Source organism: Crassostrea angulata, chromosome 5, assembly GCF_025612915.1.
Source record: "Crassostrea angulata isolate pt1a10 chromosome 5, ASM2561291v2, whole genome shotgun sequence".
NCBI lineage: Eukaryota > Metazoa > Mollusca > Bivalvia > Ostreida > Ostreidae > Magallana > Magallana angulata.
This window is the reverse complement of record NC_069115.1, coordinates 3,410,920-3,432,654: the sequence shown is the minus strand read 5'-3', so window position 1 is coordinate 3,432,654 and position 21,735 is coordinate 3,410,920. Positions and strand designations below refer to the sequence as shown.

The window sequence follows — 21,735 nt, the reverse complement described above, 5'->3', positions numbered from 1 at the left end:
TAATAACGGCTAATGTTAGCGTAGCGGTAACGCGATGGGCTTCAAGCTTGAAATATTTTAGCGTCGTGAGTTCGAATCCCGCTGTCGGCGCTTGAAAGATTTTCGTTGAAAACATTTGCCGTGCTCTATTTCGGCATAGTATGCTTACGCTATATAAACCCTTTAATACTATGCGAAAATAGATGAGTATTGAATATATAGTGACAAACTGACAGAAGGCATAATAATTGTCAATAAACAAGGCCTTTTGAGCGTTTTCGGTGCGATAGACTAAACTTTACGTACATTTAATTTTAAATCACATATATAAGCTATTTATTTAATCTAGTTGTCATATATTAAATCCTTTAATCGATAAAATAATGCACAATACCATATTATGATGAGATTCAACCAAGCAGTTTCAGAGTCCACATGCTATATACACATGTATATACTCAGCCGGTTAGCTGCATCACATGCTCCTTCCGCGAGTCGAGAACAAAAACGTGTCGTTCCATTGTTTTTTAAGTCCGAAGATAATAGAAGTATCAGCAATAACTTAGTCTTACATTGTTTGTTATGTTTGATATGATTCTTACACTGCGAGTGTGAAGTTTAATTTGTATATATTCTATACGTTGAACAGAAATAAACTAAATCTCTCTCTCTCTCTCTCTCTCTCTCTCTCTCTCTCTCTCTCTCTCTCTCTCTCTCTCTCTCTCTCTGAATGTATGTTTGTGCATACTAACAGTGACTGAACTACTAAAGTCTTATTTGAATAAATTTTATTTATTCTAGACTCACGGTTTAAACAACGATCTCCACACAATGACTAAAAGTTTGTAGACGATCTATGACCAGGTTTATAGGTTTTATCTATACAAAGCACACGTAATTAGATTGAAAAGAAAGTGCATTGACATGTGCTCGTTCTTAATACTTGCTAGAAGTTAAAATACATTATTCATCTGTTCAGTTAATGAGTTTTCTTGTATATTATTGTACCGGGTGGTAAATGATTTTCTTTGTGAAATTACTGCATTTAAAAAGTTGCTAAATTGTTCTATCCACGCGCGTCGATTGTCTTAAATTACATGTAGTTGTTTGTGTATTAGAAAAAATCAAGAAACTAAAAAAGTACAAGTAAGATATTAAAATGCTTTCTATGGTGATTCATGTGGTTAATGAAGGTGGCGACAATACAGAAAAAATTACATTACCCGCGTTCTTTTTCTCTGCATTGATCGCTAATTTATTGTTTATATTTATATCTTTCTATTAACAAATTAATAAACTGGTTGAAAAAAAGTCAGAAAAATTAACAAAATTATTGTTACGTTCATCAGTACGTTAGGTATAAGAAACAGCCAAATCATCTCCTATTTGAATTTGATTCTGACATCGCCATAATTATTTCGTGTAGTCCGGGATTTTTCTTAGGTTGCTGAAGGTTTCGACCGATCGATAACTAGTAAGAACTGGATCGTTTATATTTCAGTTCGTCAATTTCAACAGAGCTATGAATGTACAATCCATTTTCGTAATAAAATAGAGGGAATCATACTTGGTGGATGTAAATAATATATTCATTTACCTGGCTTTCGAGTATTTCTCTGCAGTACGGATTCCCTAACTATGTCGGGTTAGTTAATACGAAATTCTTATTCTAAACAAAGGGAATGGAAAGTTTGGAAATAAATACTAATACCAAAAAAAAAAAAATAATTAGAGAAATGTTTGGTTGTGTTAAAATCCAGTTAAGCCTGTCCGTCATGTTTATGACGCCGCGTTAAAGGCATCGTAAAATGTCGACGTTTCGTTTTAAAAAGGCGCCGTGTTTAACGTAAAATGTATCATACTTACACTAAAGTTATATGAATAAATCATATACCATTGAGTTTTGTTTATTCTTGGCTTTTGAAAATGGTAGGTATCATTAGATTTTAAAACACGGCATCTTTTGGCCAATAACGTCCCTTGTTCTTTAATTAACAGTTATCTCGTCAATATCTACATGTATTTCATACCAATTTTAACCCGCATATAAGAAATTCTTTAGATGAGCAATTATAAAAGCATTTATTTGAGATAATTAAAGTATTTATAGTATAAATGTGAAAAATTGCCTTTAAATAGGCATTATAAGTTTTCCAAAAAATTCATATGTCCCAGAGAGATAGGTAGACTATGTTTTCTTGATTTACACAATGCATAATAAAAGCTAGTTAAAGCACTAGCGGAGCTATCAGAAGACCAATCAGAGTTATCGTTCTTTGCATATCCAAATAAAATGAAAGTAGCCCTTTTCACGGAAAGAGGACCTGACACGAAACAGATAAAAATGGGAGACGACGAGGAGAAAATGCGTATGGTAAGAAACAGAAAACTCAAGCACTGAACGATAAGTCCAGTACCTTATAGCTCTAAATTATAGGCGGATCTATATATAACGTTAGGCAACACGATCGATTTTCCTCAAACAATTATAATGTTATTTCTTTCATAGTTCACAATAAGAGGACATCGTTCCCTCCCTTTTTATTTAAATTGTATATTTTGTCAGGGGATAAACCCATGTGCGAAGTCAGAAAATTTTCCCGGACATTGTGGAATGGGGTGGTGGGGGGGGGGGGGGGGTAAATATTGTATCATTGTAATTTATTAGTGCTGGGAGAGAGAAAAGGTTTCCGATTAATAAAGTAATTTCACCGTGATGATTTTGTAATTTTAAAATTTCCAACCCACGGTGCCTCTAGATCCATGGTCTAAGGTCTAAGGTTCTCTTGATTAATCAGAGTGGCGGATCCAGGGAAGAATTAGCTTGGAGGGGCCACAGGTAAAGACGGAAACTCCAAACCAAACCGGAAGTATTCTGTTTCCAGCTATTTCATAATTGTGGGGAGGGGGGAGGGGTATACACGATACAAATAATTTTACAGCAGACAATTATATAGTCATGATGCGCATTTAAGATGAAAGCCCTCTAATCAATGTATGTAATGGAAATAAATGCAATGTATTTGAAGATTTCTTATCTATGCTATCAACGTTTTCATAAGTATATATAATTATTTACTAGTTTGGAAATATACTAGTATGCATTTATTTTATAGAGGTAATACACAATTTTTATATTATGTATTATACAATTATTTAAATTAATGCTTGAGCAGCAAATAGACCCTAATATTTTTCCGAGGTGCATGGAAGAGCTCAGTATGATCTATTGCCCGAGGCCAGCGTTTTATTTCCTAATTCCGTTTTTAGTATTTTGTGTTCACAATTATAAATTACAGAAGTTTTCAGACCATTATGCATTATGCAATGCATTCAGCTCATTGTCAATCAATACCAAGATGACATAAAAGATGAATTTTAAGAACAATAGTAAAATAAACAATATAAAGTTATCTTTTAGTTTTAATCTTGAAGCAATTAAACTTTTTCTAAAATTCGTTGCCGGTCGAATAGATCGCAGTCTATTGACCGGCGGTCCAATAGATCACTGTCTATTGACCAGCAGTTCAATAGATAACTTTCAAACATGAATACACAAAATAGACGAAAATATTTAATCTGTAATAAAACAAGAAAATCCCTTTGATTAGGTAATAAATAACACTATTATGTGAGTAAATGAGTGAATACTGCGAACTGATTAGTTTACATGATATTTTCCCGGCAACCATATTAGTTACAGACTATCTTTACACGTTACTTTTATTTGAAAACAAAAAGGAATGAATAAGGACTAAACAAGGAGGCTCTTTGATAAGAGACTAGAACTAAGTCTAACTTTATAATACTCTCTATCACGTAAATGATCTCCGGTTTTTATCTTAGTGCAGTCTTTGCAAAAGTGTTGAAAACATTTTTCGGAATTGACTACAGTTTTTCTGTCTAGGCCATGTACTATAGACTAAACAAATATAGTCTATGTAAGTGTATGTAGATCATTCATTCTTTTGTTTTGAACAGACAACACGTGTTCGTGAGCTCTTTCACGGACGTTTTAGCAAACAGGAAGTTACACGTCTCCTTGACAACCATGGCTGGAACCAATTGGAAGCTATTGATTTTGTCCTTAACAGTGAGTTAACTCTCTGTACAACATAAACAGTTAACTCTCTGTACAACAAAAACAGTTAACTCTCTGTACAACACAAACACTTAACTCTCTGTACAACATAAACAGTTAACTCTCTGTACAACATAAACAGTTAACTCTCTGTACAACATAAACAGCTAACTCTCTGTACAACATAAACAGTTAACTCTCTGTACAACATAAACAAGTAACTCTCTGTACAACATAAACAGTTAACTCTCTGTACAACATAAACAGTTAACTCTCTGTACAACATAAACAGTTAACTCTCTGTACAACATAAACAGTTAACTCTCTGTACAACATAAACAGTTAACTTTCTGTACAACATAAACAGTTAACTCTCTGTACAACATAAACAGTTAACTCTCTGTACAACATAAACAGTTAACTCTCTGTACAACATAAACAGTTAACTCTCTGTACAACATAAACAGTTAACTCTCTGTACAACATAAACAGTTAACTCTGAACAACATAAACAGTTAACTCTCTGTACAACATAAACAGTTAACTCTCTGTACAACATAAACAATTAACTATGTACAACATAAACAGTTAACTCTCTGTACAACATAAACAGTTAACTCTCTGTACAACATAAACAGTTAACTCTCTGTACAACATAAACGGTTAACTCTCTGTACAACATAAACAGTTAACTTTCTGTACAACATAAACAGTTAACTCTCTGTACAACATAAACAGTTAACTCTCTGTACAACATAAACAGTAAACTCTCTATACAACATAAACAGTTAACTCTCTGTACAACATAAACGGTTACTCTCTGTACAACACAAACAGTTAACTCTCTGTACAACACAAACAATTAACTCTGAACAACATAAACAGTTAACTCTCTGTACAACATAAACAGTTAACTCTATGTACAACACAAACAGTTAACTCTCTGTACAACATAAACAGTTAACTCTCTGTACAACATAAACAGTTAACTTTCTGTACCACATTAACAGTTAACTCTCTGTACAACACAAACAGTTAACTCTGAACAACATAAACAGTTAATCTCTGTTCAACATTAACAGTTAACTCTCTGTACAACACAAACAGTTAACTCTCTGTACAACATAAACAGTTAACTCTGTCTGTCTGTCTGTCTGTCTGTCTCTCTCTCTCTGTCTCTCTCTCTCTCTCTCTTTCGTTTCTGATATTTATAATGAGTGTACATTATGTAGGTGAGCCACACATTGTGAACCAGCTGCTGTCGAACAGATCAGAGGTAAGTTCACTGTTAATATGCTCATACTCACTATACTATACTCACTATACCATACTCATACTTACAGCAACTTACTCATTCTCACAATGCCATATTCGTACACGCTATACCATACTCGTACTCACAATACCATACTCATGCTCACAGTAACATACTTGTACTCATTATATACCTTACTCAACTAACAATTTTACGCTCATACTCACAATGCCATATTCGTACATGTATTACCATACTCATACTCACAATACTAACTCGTGCTCACAACAACATACTTGTACTCAGTATACCTTACTCAACTTACAATTTTATGATCATACTCACAATACCATACTCTAACTCTCAAAATCATACTTGTACCCACTATACCATACTCTAACTCTCAAAATCATACTTGTACCCACTATACCATACTAATAATTTCAATACCATACTCATTATGCCATATTTGTACTCACAATACTATCCTTGTACTCACAATACCTTACTTATACTCAGTCGTATGCTCATACTCACAGTACCACACTCGTACTCACAATAACATATAAACAATAAATAATAACATAATAAACAATAACAATAACATCTACTCTACTTTCAATAGCATACCTGTACTCACAAAACCATACATTTTGCTTTCAAATTGTTCATAAAACTTTTAACGAGGCCGAGTACAGAACGAGTACGCACGCTTTCGCGCAGCGTTTCATTTGTATTGTGACGTCATCTTTTTGCTTGGTTGACGCCATGGCGTGATAGTTTCAACTGCAGATATTCAGCGAAATTTGTTGAAAATGGCTCATTTAATGCGTAAAATTAATGTTATATTGTGGAATAAACATAAATGTCTCGAAGTATAAGCTATATTTGGGCTCGGGTCGAAAACGTGAAGAGGGTTCAGCAGGCCTAACCCTCTGTCACGTTTTCTTAACCCGCCTAAATATAACTTAATTCATATATTTCAAAACAGTAACCATGTATTTTATATTAATGACCCTTAATATGTGATGTTATATATTTTTTATTACTTGAATATATCTGAATGCTTTAGTAATACTATAAAGAGCACCTTTTCCGCCTTTGTCAAATAAAAAATAGCCATTATCTGACAAATCTGGGAAATTGGGCATACAAAAATCAACTTTGATAAGACCCCTGGAACAAACCAGGAGGTAAAAGGTTTTTTTTATTTGACCATTTGATGCCTTTTAGCTATAACTTTAATATGTAGAACAGAAAAACAAATCCCTAGGGCAGAAGTTTAAAAAAATGTGCAAAATTGATACATTTCAAGCGAAATCGCATGGGGTCCTATGTTAAAGATTAACAAACTTTGAGATGACCCCCTAAACAAACGTTGTGGTAAATGTCTTATTTTTTAAGCTTAAAATAATAATTATATCAGTAGAAATTCAGGTAAAAAATTTCATTAAAAAATCTAGGGCAGAACAAATTAGACCCGGCCTCGTTAAATCAGAAATGTAAAATTTTATGCTATTCCCTTACTACTGTTATTTCTTTGACCTTCTCTATGAGCTATTTCCTTACCACTGATATTCTATCTTTGTACTATTTCACTGAGCTACTTCCTTACCACTGTTATTCTATCAAGCTCCAATTTTTGATCCTTTCTATGGTCTATTTTCTTACCACTGTTATACTATCAAGCTCCAGTCTTTGACCGTCTCTATGGTCTATTTTCTTACCATTGTTATACTATCAAGCTCCAGTCTTTGACCGTCTCTATGGTCTATTTTATTACCACTGTTATACTATCAAGCTCTAGTCTTTGACCGTCTCTATGCCAGTCTATTTTTTACCACTTACCTCTTTTATTCTATTTTTGTACCATTTCCAAATTAGGTATTCCCTTACCACTGTTATCCTATCAAGCTCCAATCTTTGATCCTTTCTATGAGCTATTTCCTAACCACTGTTATTCTATCTTTGACCCTTTCTATGAGCTATATTTTTACCACAGTTATTCTTTGACCCTTTCTATGAGCTATATTTTTACCACTGTTAATCTATCTTTGACCCTTTCTATGAGCTATATTTTTACCACTGTTATTCTATCTTTGACCTTTCTATGAGCTATATTTTTACCACGGTTATTCTATCTTTGACCCTTTCTATGAGCTATATTTTTACCACGGTTATACTATCTTTGACCCTCTCTATGAGCTATATTTTCATCACTGTTATTCTATCTTTGACCCTTTCTATGAGCTATATTTTTACCTTTGTTATTCTATCTTTGACTCTTTCTGTGACATATATTTTTACCACTGTTATTCTATCTTTGACCCTCTATATGAGCTATATTTTTACCACTGTTATTATATTTTTGACCCTCTCTGTGACCTATATCTTTACCACTGTTATTCTATCTTTGACTCTTTCTATGAGCTATATTTTTACCACTGTCATACTATCTTTGACCCTCTCTGTGACCTATATTTTTACCACTGTTATTCTGTCTTTCACCCTTTCTATGAGCTATATTTTTACCACTGTTATTCTATTTTTGACCCTTTCTATGAGCTATATTTTACCACTGTTATTCTGTCTTTGATCCTTTCTATGAGCTATATTTTTACCACTGTTATTCTATCTTTGACCCTTTCTATGAGCTATATTTTACCACTGTTATTCTGTCTTTGACCCTTTCTATGAGCTATATTTTTACCACTGTTATTCTATTTTTGACCCTCTCTATGAGCTATATTTTACCACTGTTATTCTATCTTTGACCCTTTCTATGAGCTATATTTTACCACTGTTATTCTGTCTTTGACCCTTTCTATGAGCTATATTTTTACCACTGTTATTCTATCTTTGACCCTCTCTATGAGCTATATTTTACCACTGTTATTCTGTCTTTGACTCTTTCTATGAGCTATATTTTTACCACTGTTATTCTATCTTTGACCCTTTCTATGAACTATATTTTACCACTGTTATTCTGTCTTTCACCTTTCTATGAGCTATATTTTACCACTGTTATTCTATCTTTGACCCTCTCTATGAGCTATATTTTACCACTGTTATTCTGTCTTTGACTCTTTCTATGAGCTATATTTTTACCACTGTTATTCTGTCTTTGACCCTTTCTGTGAGCTATATTTTACCACTGTTATTCTATCTTTGACCCTCTCTTTGAGCTATATTTTTTCCAATGTCATTCTGTCTTTGACCCTTTCTATGAGCTATATTTTTACCACTGTCATTCTGTCTTTGACCCTTTCTATGAGCTATATTTTTGCCACTGTTATTCTATCTTTGACCCTTTCTATGAGCTATATTTTTACCACTGTTATTCTATCTTTGACCCTTTGTATGAGCTATATTTTACCACTGTTATTCTGTCTTTGACCCTTTCTATGAGCTATATTTTTACCACTGTTATTCTGTCTTTGACCCTTTCTATGAACTATATTTTTACCACTGTTATTCTATCTTTGACCCTTCGTATGAGCTATATTTTTACCACTGTTATTCTATCTTTGACCCTTTCTATGAGCTACATGTATATTTTTACCACTGTTATACTATCTTTGACCCTTTCTATGAGCTATACTTTACCACTGTTATTCTATCTTTGACCCTTTCTATGAGCTATATTTTACCACTGTTATTCTGTCTTTGACCCTTTCTATGAGCTATATTTTTACCACTGTTATTCTGTCTTTGACCCTTTCTATGAGCTATATTTTACCACTGTTATTCTGTCTTTGACCCTCTCTATGACCTATATTTTTACCACTGTTATTCTATTTTTTACCCTTTCAGAGAGACATTGTTGGGCTGCGTGAGGATGAAGTTCTCCGTCAGAATGCCGAGAGGGACAGGATCCCAAACCGGAAGCGGCAGTTCGCGTGTGAGGCCTGTGATAACGTGTGGTGGACGAGGGTCCCAAAACGCAAACCGGTAATACCTGGTTACAGTGAAGAACTCACAAACCGGTAAAATCTGGTTACAGTGTAGAAATAAAAAAAAAACTGGTAAAATCTGGTAACAGTATAGAACCCACAAACCGGTAAAATCTGGTTACAGTGTAGAACTTACAAACCGGTAAAATATGGTTACTGTGTAGAACCCACAAACCGGTTAAATCTCGTTACAGTGTAGAACTTACAGACCGGTAAAATCTGATTACTGTGTAGAACTCACAACATCTGGTAAAATCTCGTTACAGTGTAGAACTTACAGACCAGTCAATTCGGTTATTGTGTAAAACTCTTAAACCGGTAGAATCAAATTAATGTGACAACGTAGAATGCAAAAACCGTTAAGAATTCGTTACTGTTTAGAACTCATAAACTGCAAAAATCGCAAATATGAGTAAAACGACGTTATTTTGTAGAATTAACAAACTGGTAAAATCTCGTTACTGTTTAAAACTCACAAACCGGTAAAATCTCGTTACTATGGAGAACTCACAAACTGGTAAAATCTCGTCACTATGAAGTATAATAAAGATGTACTCCAATAAATGAATGATTTGTAAATGATATCAACACTAGGACTGGGACGCACTCCTTCAAAAGATTTAACACAGGACCTTACATAAGCATGGCTTCTACCCAAAAATGCTGGAATATCTTGAAGCTCGCAGCACGTTTTGTAAACTACAAAAAAAGGTGGTGTTATCAGTCTAGTCAGACGGAGTCAACAGAAGTGAATTTCTGCAAACATAGAGACGTACTCCTTTTCTGATTACATTAGTATTCCAATATGACTATGTCCTTACATTATTAGAATGTTAAAGTTTTGATAAATTATTTTAATATTCAAAATGAATCGCCCGCGGTTTGGTTCTAAACTGTGGTCGATATTACATCAAGCAGTTAGTGGAAAGGGAAGTATAACGCCGAAAATGTCCATTTTGAAGTTGCCCGTTCCACTTTTTATAGTTTACCTATTACGACCACTATACACATGAGCCACAGTACTTACATCTGAAGTTCTAAATATATCTTAATATATAAACCGAAAAATGCCCGCCTAAGTAAAGGATGCTTGCTTTCAGCTAGGACTTATTTTTTTTAATGCACACCTTCACTGTACTGCCATGTACATTGTAGGTGTCAAAGTGTAATAGATGTCAGCGGAAGTTCGACCCAATACACGAGGATGAGGAATACGGATGGGCCACATTTCGTTGTGACTGTGGAAAAGAATTCAGGTGCAGAGAAATTATTTGTCAATGCTCAGGCCTAAAAAAAAGTTGCGTTAATAGGTTAACCCGACCTAACCTAGGAAAATGCCCCGATCCTACCATTTTTATATGTCTGTTTTTATCCGATTGTGAATTTTATATTATTTCTATTAAAAAATCTGTTTTTAAATATGACACAAACAAACATTCTTAGGATTTATGCAGAAAAAAATATGATAAAATTAAAAAAATCCCTACCTACCTAACCTAATTTTTTCATCAGTGTTACCCTAAAAACACACCTTTTTTCATAGGCCTTAAAACCATCGCTTTTGGCTGTCTTTCCCTTTTTTAGCTCATCTGAACCGAAGGTTCAAGTGAGCTTTTCTGATCACCCGTTGTCCGTCGTCCGTCCGTCCGTCTGTCTGTCTGTCTGTCCGTCCGTCTGTAAACTTTTCACATTTTCAACTTCTTCTCAAAAACCACTGGGCCAAATTAAACCAAATTTGGTACAAAGCATCCTTATGGAAAGGGGGTTATAAATTGTTAAAATAAAGGGCACAGCCCTTTTCAAAAGGGAGATAATTGCGAAACAGTAAGTATAGGGTGCATGTCTTTAAAAGTCTTCTTCTCAAGAACCACTGCACCAGAAATGCCAATATTTACACAAAAGCTTGTATATATAGTTAAGATTCTAAATTGTAAAAATCGTGACCCTCGGACCAAAACTGGGGCCCCAGGCGTGGTTCAAAGTTTAACATAGAAATACATAGGAAAAATGTTTAAAAAATCTTCTTCTCAAGAACCACTACACCAGAAATGCCAATATTTACACAAAAGCTTGTATATATAGTGAAGATTCTAAATTGTAAAAATCGTGACCCTCGGACTAAAACTGGGGCCCCAGGCGGGGTTCAAAGTTTAACATAAAAATACATAGGAAAATGTTTAAAAAATCTTCTTCTCAAGAACCACTGCACCATAAATGCCAATATTTACACAAAAGCTTGTATATATAATGAAGATTCTAAATTGTAGAAATCGTGACCATCAGACCAAAACTGCAGCCCCAGACGGGGTTCAAAATTTAACATAGAACTACATATGGAAAATGTTTAAAAATTTTCTTCTCAAGAACCACTTCACCAAAAATGCCAATACATACACAAAAGGTTGTATATATAGTGAAGATTGTAAAAATCGTGACCCCCGAACAAAAAGTTGGGCCCCAGTAGGGGTTTAGATTTTAACATATATAGGAAAATGTTTTAAAATCTTCTTCTCAAGAACTATAGTGCAACTGTTTGGGATATTACTATGCATACATGTACATCCTTAAATAATGTAGATTCAAAAAATTGTAACTCCCGGACAATTGATGGGCACCAAGAGGGGTTCAAAATTTAAACATTTTAAAAAATATAAAGGAAAAGTTTAAAAAATTTCTTCTCAAAAACTACAATGTTTTAGTTTGTGGAATTTCTGTGCATGCATCATTCGCTTATGTAGATTCCTAATTGGTAAAATCGTGACCCCCGGACCAATACTGGGGCCCCAAAATGGGGTCAAAGTTTATTATAGAAATATAAAGGTAACATGTTAAAAATTCTTCTTCTCGAGAACTACAATGCTTCAACTTGTGAGATTACTATCATGCATACAACCTTGGATAATGAAGGTTCGACAGTTTTAAAATAGTGACTCCTGGACTAATACTAGGGACCCAAGATGGGTTTAAAGTTAAATGTATAAGTACCGGTATATATGGAAAATGTTTAAAAATCTTCTTTTCGAGAACTACAATGCATCAATTTGTCAGATAACAACGTAAGCACCCTCAAATAGTGTAGATTCGAAATTATAAAAGCCGTGACCTCAATCTAATACTGGGGCCCCAAGAGGTGTTCAAAGTTTAGCATAGAAATATAGAGGGAAAATGTTGAAAAATCTTTTTCTAGGGAACTATAATGCTTCAGCTTGTGAGATAACTATGCAAGCATCCTTAAATAATGTAGACTCCAAATAATTAAAACTTTAGCACTGGACTAATACTATGGCCCCAAGAGGGGTTCAAAGTTTAACATAGAAAGATATATTGAAAATGTTTTTAAAAAGTTTTTCTCGAGAACTATAATGCTACAGTTTGTGAGATTACTATGCAAGGATCCTCAAATTGTGTAAACTCTAATGTAGTGGAACCAAGAGTTATTTTTCTTGATGTTCTGTACAGTCTGAGAATTATTCCTCTTGAAGTGGAACTCTGCTACGTTTAGTTTTTCAGGTTGTGTACGTGCGGTCCCACCGCAGTGCTACACATTTTCATTCCTATGTTACTATTTATGTTGTTCAAGCCAACCATAAACCTTGGACCATAACTGGGTCCCCAGAAAGGGGTTCAATGTTTAAAATAGAAAAAGCATATGGTACGAAATGTAATGTTACAAGGAACTGCTGTTCAGGTGAGCGATGTGGCCGATGGGCCTCTTGTTTTAATTCAACATGTTTGTTAAATGAGTAATCAGCGTCATTTATCATTAATTAAGCAGTATATTTTATCATATTAATGTGTTGTAAATGTTTCATTTTGGTTTTTTTGTTTTTTTCCTTTGGATTTTTTTTTTAGGGGGGGGGGGGGGTGAAGTTGCGTAGTCAAGTGTAACTTTCTTATTAATTAATTTTTCTAGTGGTTACGGCCAGAAAAATGTCACAAGAAGCGAATGTTACAGTTGTCATTCAATGGCTCTAGCTGTTTCTGCCCGTCCACCGGAAGCTAGGAAAGACCGGAAGTCCCACAGTCGACATAGCTGCAATGCCCCTGACTGTACACACCGCAGCACAGGAAATCAGCCGAGAAGTCACGGACGTCAAAACGCAGAATACCAGGGGAGGGAATATAGAGGTCCAAGAGGTTACGGAGGAGAAGAGTTTGTGTATGGATATGGCCAATACCACGGTCAAGTCAACACACCGGGGAATTTTAATGGCGGTAAGAAGCACGTTTGGACTGTTCTAAAGAATACACGATGACGGTCTTAATACACAGCATACTGTCTCCTCATTGGATGTTTTGATGACTTCTTCAGGTGAGTTGTTATACGATCGCAGAGGTACTCAAAGAAGACATAATAATGGTACACAAAGAAGCGACAATAATACACGAAGGAGCGATAATGCAGGGCTTTATCCTGACCCTCCAGGGAACAACCCCTCAGCAGGTGCCGGTATGTATATAAACATGCCACCTTATACCACCATATGGTATATAGTCAGTAAGTATACAAAACCGCTTAATACCAACAATCGCTATATTGCCATTAAGTATACAAACGCCACCTTAAACACCATATAGTATATAGCCAGTAAGTATACAAACGCCACCTTAAACACCATATAGTATATAGCCAGTAAGTATACAAACGCCACCTTAAACCACCATATAGTATATAGCCAGTAAGTATACAAACGCCACCTTAAACCACCATATAGTATATAGCCAGTAGGTATACAAACGCCACCTTAAACCACCATATAGTATATAGCCAGTAAGTATACAAACTCCACAATATACCACCTTATGGAATATAGCCAGGAAGTATTAATACGAAAGCCGCTTTATACCACCATTCGCTGTATAGCCAGGAAGTATACAATTACCACCTTATACCAGAGGTCGGTATGTAGCCTGTAAACAACTCAGCTTACCACAGCCCTGTCTGTAGCCCTTGTGTATAACAAATAAAACCGTTTATGATCACTAGATATTTTGCCGGTATGTATACAAACCCATAGTTTTTATGGCTTACGGCCATCTAGTTACCGGATAATCTTTACGGCAAAGAGTTCAGTTATCTGAACATGCGCGACAAAAAATAGTTCTATTCGAATGTTGCAAAGTTAACTGTTTGTTGTTCATAATAAATATCTTTAAGCAAGATTATACTTTCGATATGTTATTATCACTTATTTTATTGTAACCAATATTGACTTTATTTAAATAAACTCGAAATCTAACGCGAATGAATATTATAACTGCAGTGTTTTCCCTAGGCCGTTTTTACATAGAGGTATAGGCCCCCGCCATGCATCACACAGTGTCGCCATGCTTTCCGCTATGCATACTTACATGTATTATAAGCAAACAATCTTTTCCCAATTATTTCAGATCCTAACAGTGATAAGTAAATGTAAAGTTGTCGTTATTTCGTTCAATCTTCATAAAAACGTTTGCACCCGCAGAGAGCGTCGCTAACTTCGATCGACATCGATCTCAGCAAGGGGGAAAGTGTTTAACGGTTAAAGAACTGAACTTATGATTGAGGTATATTGAAACTGGGAGTATAAATCGGTAATAAATGCATAAATAGAGGGGCAATTACTACTTGTTTTAATATAATGTGCCTTCTTCGACACCTCCGCCATTATCGAATGTTGGGGATTTTCCAAGATCTAAAAATAGCACAATGTTCCCTCAATGGTGTTACCTTGGTTGTGCTATGATTGAAGTGTTTATTTGTCGTAAAAATATTGGAAACTTGAGACCAAATGTACTCAAATAAGAAAACAATATACAGTTAAGCTTGATTGCAAGTCTTATACGGAAGCGATGTCACATTACTATAACATAGAGACATCGTATAGTATGCCTCTGAAAATGACTGTGTATACATGTCATGTGAAGAGAGACTGACTGCAAATTTTAGTTATAGTGCAGTAATTAATTTTAATTAAATTTGGTGTCAAAACAAGTTTGCTGTAATTGCATAGTTCTGCCTGTTTCTCCCCCCCCCCCCCCCCTTCCAAAGAGTTTATCTCTGTACAAAGGGAAAAAAAATAAAACAGAAGGTGTTAGAACTGCCTTGTGAATCTATATTTCTTATAAAAGCTTGTGAAGGTCAGCCTCTTAAAAAAGTAGAGAGAAATCTAGAAAAATATGAACAATTATACATTTATGAAATACAAATAAAATGGAATAATACTTGTTGGTGTAGATTTCATGAGAATTCATTAATTATAGTACATAACATGCAGTACATTTCATCATTTGGTTATATTATTTTTACGTGCAGTGATTTCGCGCTGGCTGTGGCGCAGTTACGTTGCACCGTGCACCAACTCTCGCGCAAGTTCATAGTGCGTAGGAATACAAGGTATACTGATATTTGAGAGCATGTTGGTTTTAAGTGTTTTTGTGTCCTATATAAAGTTGAATTAATTTACAGTTAATGTACTTCAGTCGTTGGATAAAAGAAAGAAACAAATTGTCTCAAAGTGGAGTTTGAGTCTGACATCATCATTATTATTTTAAGCAGTCTATGATTTTCCTAAAAGCAACGGTGGTTTCAACCAATTGATAAAAGAGGCATCTAGATTTCAATCCTGTCTGTTTCGGTCACTAAGGTTCGACCAATCAACAAATGGGGCATGTTGATATCGGTCCTGTTAGTTTCTATAGATCTATGAATTACATGTAGCTAGTTACTTTCTATAGAGCTATAAATAAACTAAAGTTTTCGTAAGAAATAGAGGGAATCATACTCGATCCATGTAAATATAGTCATATCAAACGTGTAAGCCATTATGGCCCTTCAGGCCTTTGATTTACCACCCGGTATTCAATACCAATTTCCCGGTTTATCAGTAGGATGTACTTAAATGTAGTAACTATCGATAACCCGAAAATCACCGGTGTGTATTCAAACACTCGTGTCATCGTCCACCCTCCACTTCCTTTTACCAGTTCTCGCTAAACTCAATTGTACATGCTATATAATCCCCTCAATACCATCCATAAAATTTTGAAGGGTTTATCATTGAACGAGTTTTAAATAAATCGATCAATATGAATCAATCCACCAACCAATCAATCAACATATCAACAATCAACAATTCCTGTCCGATTATTATCTATTAATAAATATCATTAGAAATGTCAAATTCGAAGCGATTAAAATAACTAAATTTTACATGACTGTGATGTTTGCATGCATTTTTCGCTGTCTTGAACACTTTTGTTTTCCAGTTTTCATCACCATTTCGCCTCTGAATGACTCAAATGTCGAATATTTCAGAATACATTCCAAGTACCTGCGTACATCCGGAGTCGCGCCAGGCGAGCGGCAAGAGGCGCGTGATCACTCCCAGCCTGCCCCATCGTAGTTCCGGTTCGACGGTGGACAGTTTGATGCTGGATGATGACGAGGCCTCCTCTGTTCTCTCTGACTTCCGGCCCAGTGTCGACGTCATTCCGGAAGATCCGGACGAAGACAACAACGACGCCGATAATAACAACAGCAACGACGAGGATTAGATTAAGTGCAAAGGGCTGGGGTTGTCGAAATTTTTTATTTTGGAAATGTATTTACGATACGAAAATGAAAAAAAATAACAACAACCATGGTCTTTGAAAACTTCATTTAGTCGTAATTTTTGTGGGAGGAAAGCTATCGAAAGGCCTGATTAAAGCAAAATAATATCGTTGAAATCCGGTATTGAAAACCTTTCATTTGATAAAATCTAATGATTTTTTTTAATCTTATTCTTCGTTTTTTACATGAATCGCAGGTTTTGCAGCAAAATAAATTTTATAAAAATACAGCTTATAAAGCATAGAAAACCCAAATATTGTGAAGTAATAAATGATAAAGCTAAGGATAATGTATATATAATTTCCTTTCAAACTTTCAATGTCTAAAAATGTAGCTTAATTACAATACAGTAACATGTCAGATACTTTTCTGCAAGTCATGAGAGTGAAACCCCTGCAACTTTTACATTCTAAGAATCATCAAATCGCAATTCATGGTCAAATATTGCACAATTAAAATTTTCAAAACGGTGATTATATTTTGATTAAGATTTACTTTTATCCACATTATTATCCCGGAGTATCCCATACCACCGTCTTTATATATATAAAGTCTTGATTTTTGCATTCCTTATTAATGAAACATCTAATGTTTCATTTTTTGTATCCTTCGTTACTTTTTTCGCTTTTTTATTTCACCGAATTTGTTGGTTTAAAACCCACTTTTTATTGTTTTGCCGGCAAGGCGTTTGAACCATTTATATTCTTGTCCATGTTAGTCTGTCTATGTGTCCGTCTGTTCTCTGTCCGTCCGTTTGTCTGTCTGTCCGTTTGTCTGTCTGTCTGTCCGTCTGTCTGTCTGTCCGTCTGTCTGTTTGTCTGTGTATATAGAGCACCTGTTCCTGTATGTAACACAGTTTTACAATACAAGTCATTGGTGGCTGAATTTACCAATGAATAAATTTTTTTTATTTAACTTCACACCATTATTTTTTAATTTATTTCTACATGTGTATATAGCTTAAATTTTTACATAATTTATTTAACTTTTTATTGTTTTCTGTTTTGCTATTTTTATCTTGTTAATTTCTTTATTTGTATATACGAGAGTGTGTGTATGGGTTTATCATTAAAATATTTTGAATAATTATAAAAAAGAATTACTTTTAAGTATTTCATATTCATATGTTATTTGTCTTGATAATCATTCCAAGATAATTAGGGCAGCGTATCTTTAGCCGCCATAATTGTGTCCGGGAGATTAATGTGAATGTAGTGAGTTGTTGAATTAATTGTTAGACAGATGATCTTATTTCTCATGTTGTTCACTGCACTGTTTTTGATTGACAATAAATCTATTGTTTTTGATCTACAATAAATCTATTGTTTTTGATATTTCTGTTTGTTGAAGAAAGGTTTTATGTAGCTACATTATACACGGTGACTCCTTTCTTCTGTCAAATACCAAGATGTTAGAGTTGGTGACTTGTCCTATTATGGTCTAATAAATGAAAGGACAGAATCTTTGCAGTATCATTTTTGAAACACAGAAAATTCATACCAACTTTCAATGGTTCTATATGAATTTTTCTCTGGAAAAAAACACTATGAAAAATCATGTACTTGAATTAAAAGCTGATATTAGTTTCCTATTTGTGAAATCAGATTCCATCCTAGAGACCACTGGTTAGGATCTCCGATCAGTCGCAAGTACAGATCGGGATCATCTTCTATATTGAGAAAATTGATATCTGTCAGAAGAACAACGCAATTAGTTCCCTTTACCACCAAGACTATTCATAAAAATGTCCATTTTTCACCAAATCTATTTATAAATATGCCCATTTACCACCAAGATTTTATATAAATATGTTTATAAATACGTCTGTTTAACACAAAGTCTATTTATGAATATGTCTATTTACCACCAAGACTATTTATAAATATGTCTATTTACCACCAAGTCTATCTATAAATATGTCTATTTACCACAAAGTTTTATATTTATAAATATGTCCAATTATCACCAAAAATATTTATTTATTATAATACTAGACTTTGACCCTTGCGTGCACAGGTTGACATTGCGTATGATATCGGACATTTACGTAATGGATACATCGACACACTGTATTGTTGACATTTACATAACCAAGCTTTAAGCCTACAATAATGCTACAATGTATTTATTTAACTACACTCAGCTTAGTTAGAATACTCTATCTTTGTCTCGGGACAGGCCTTCACCACAGTTAAAATGCCCTCCATATACCCGTAATGTAGCAAAATAAATTGCAGAATAGCTCCGAAACAATTTTTGTGAACATTAATGAAGTTGCATTGAAAATAACAGTCAACTTATTCATAACAAACCATTTAAGGGCTGTAAATACCTTTCATCTAAAGATTTAATTCATATTAATGAAGAATTCCACACTTTTTCACCAACGTTTTTAACTCGCTTCGAATTTACACATCATGTTGACATTCGGGGTTTTTCATATTAAATGCACCGGAGTTATTTCCCGTACTTCCTTTGATGAACAGAATATAATTATGACAAATTTTCAATGAAAATTTACACGTTTATGTTTTTGTAATATCGTTTCTGAGTTTATCCATGCAAATCTGATATTGTTGAAAGATAAACTAAAGATTTAGCGTGAATTTAATGCGCATGCGCAAGATTGTAAACTCCAAATAATCCAGATGATTTCCGGATTTTGTAAAGGAATTCTCGTTAATTCTTAATTAGCGAAGCTTGATTGAGAAAAAATAAAAGCAAATTGGTAATCTTCAAGTACCAATAATGTTTAAAGTATATAAAACAAAAGACAGTACTAGTAATCTTCCGATATCTCGGTATTAAAGCCCAAAAAATCGAGTCTATTATTTTGAAATAGTAGTATAGATGTCCATTTACGACTAAGTCCACTTATAAATATGTCCATTTACCACCAAGTCTATTTATTACTATGTCCATTTATCACCAAATCTATTATAATATTTCCATTGACCATGTTGTTTATAAATATATCCATTTACAACCAACACTATAATTTTTTTTTACCACTGAGTCTGTTTATTGATTAATATTTATATTTGTAAATACATGCATAATATACATGTATTACATTTCATTATATGAATCCATGTGTGCAAACCCAGAAAAGATGACACAGAAGAAAGATGACACAGATGTTATGAAGAAATACAGATGTAATACATATGTAACACAAAGGTTACACAGAAGTAACACAGATGTGACACGGATGTAATACAGATGTAACACGGATGTAATACAGAAGAAACACAGATGTGACACGGATGTAATACAGATGTACATGTAACACGGATGCAATACAGATGTAATACTGAAGTAACACGGATGAAATACACATGTAACACTGATGTAATACAGAAGTAACACGGATATAATACAGAAGTAACACGGATGTAATACAGCAGTAATACGGATGTAATACACATGTAACACTGATGTAATACAGAAGTAACACGGATATAATACAGAAGTAACACGGATGTAATACAGAAGTAACACGGATGTAATACACATGTAACACTGATGTAATACAGAAGTAACACAGCTTCATACAAACATTCGTATATATCACAGATAGTGGAGATCAGCATCATAAGCTCCTTAGATTCTTTGATCCGCAGACATACATGCACAATAGGTGCGTTCAGAGTTCACCAGATTGTTACCAACGGCAAGTTCGGTCACCAATGTCTACAATTGGTAACCAGTTGTAGCAATTGGTTACCAATGTTGACCATTTGTGTACTTTCAATTTCAAATGAGGTCACCAAATCTACTGGCAGCCTAGAGCTTGGGCAAGTTTGGTAGGTGACGCCATTATGCTAATTCAACATGGCGGGATATAAGATGCCTATAGATACTGATGTAAATAAAGACTTTAGAATAAGATATATGCATATCTTATTAAATGAATATTTTGAAGACAATCTAAGACAACCGAGGGCTTCTAAAACCCGTTTCTATACCCAGAAACATTTTAGTATTATAGAAAGTATGTGATAGAGAACCGGCATTTTGAAATTCGAGCTTGGACTTTCGGCAAGACGTTACTATTTCTTGCATCAAATCAAGTTAAAAGGATGTTGATATCGAGTGAAATATGCACAGATTGCGTAGAAATTGCTTTATAGATTTCAAAGATCCATGGCCAACAAAGAAATTATTGATAGGCCTATATCACATTGCTGTTTGGGACAACTACCCAAAGTCCAAGCTCTTGTTAAAGAATTGATTCTATTTTATATATACATTCTTGCTGGCGTTAAATATTTATTATCAATTTTGCAATTTATCTTTACTTTCTTTGTATTAATGATGGATTGGTAGTCCTTTTGTAGACTTCTTTATATAATTGGGAATTCAACAAAATTGTCATCAAAGTTGTGTAATGACTTTTTAAGCATAATAAATCACTCAACGAAGCTGTTTTAAAGGGAAAGAGTCACACTTCACAGAGGAAAGGTATTTTGTTTTGTTTTCAACTGTTTTATATGTTCAGATGGTTACAATTGGTAACCAAGTGTAACCAAAGGTTACCATTTGTTTGAATTTGACAAAAAATCGTTCATTGTACTACCTATACAAATTGCTACAAATGGCAGCACTTGGTGACCAATGACCACCATAGTTCACCGATGGCAACCAAATGCTGCCAGCGGTAAATCTCAATTTCACCAACGGTACAACTCTGAACGCACCTATTGTTACACGGGAGCGGATCAAAAGATCATATCTTAATTTGAATTTTGATGCTCTATTATTGATCCATAAAATTTGATTTTTTTTTGCTTACCACTGAGAAAGTTTGCCACAAATTAGGATTTTTCTCTCGACCAGTCAAAGATGTGCTTTTAACTGCTGAAATATTGAT

The 21,735-nt window shown here is 34.3% G+C and overlaps 1 protein-coding gene across 2 annotated transcripts; it reads left to right on the top strand.

Moving 5' to 3' along the window:
- The first annotated feature begins 2,270 nt into the window (after window positions 1-2,270).
- On the top strand, window positions 2,271-16,873 carry LOC128183130 (shiftless antiviral inhibitor of ribosomal frameshifting protein homolog). 2 transcript variants are annotated; one of them, XM_052852027.1, is made up of 8 exons: window positions 2,271-2,353; window positions 3,961-4,072; window positions 5,293-5,336; window positions 9,129-9,266; window positions 10,424-10,524; window positions 13,182-13,483; window positions 13,581-13,718; window positions 16,566-16,873. In XM_052852027.1, exons 1-8 carry the CDS (start codon window positions 2,273-2,275, stop codon window positions 16,802-16,804), a joined length of 1,155 nt encoding a protein of 384 aa, XP_052707987.1. In that variant the 5' UTR covers window positions 2,271-2,272; the 3' UTR covers window positions 16,805-16,873. The 2 variants fall into 2 exon arrangements, with proteins under 2 accessions (XP_052707987.1, XP_052707988.1); XM_052852028.1 differs by lacking the exon at window positions 13,581-13,718.
- The last annotated feature ends 4,862 nt before the right edge of the window (window positions 16,874-21,735 follow it).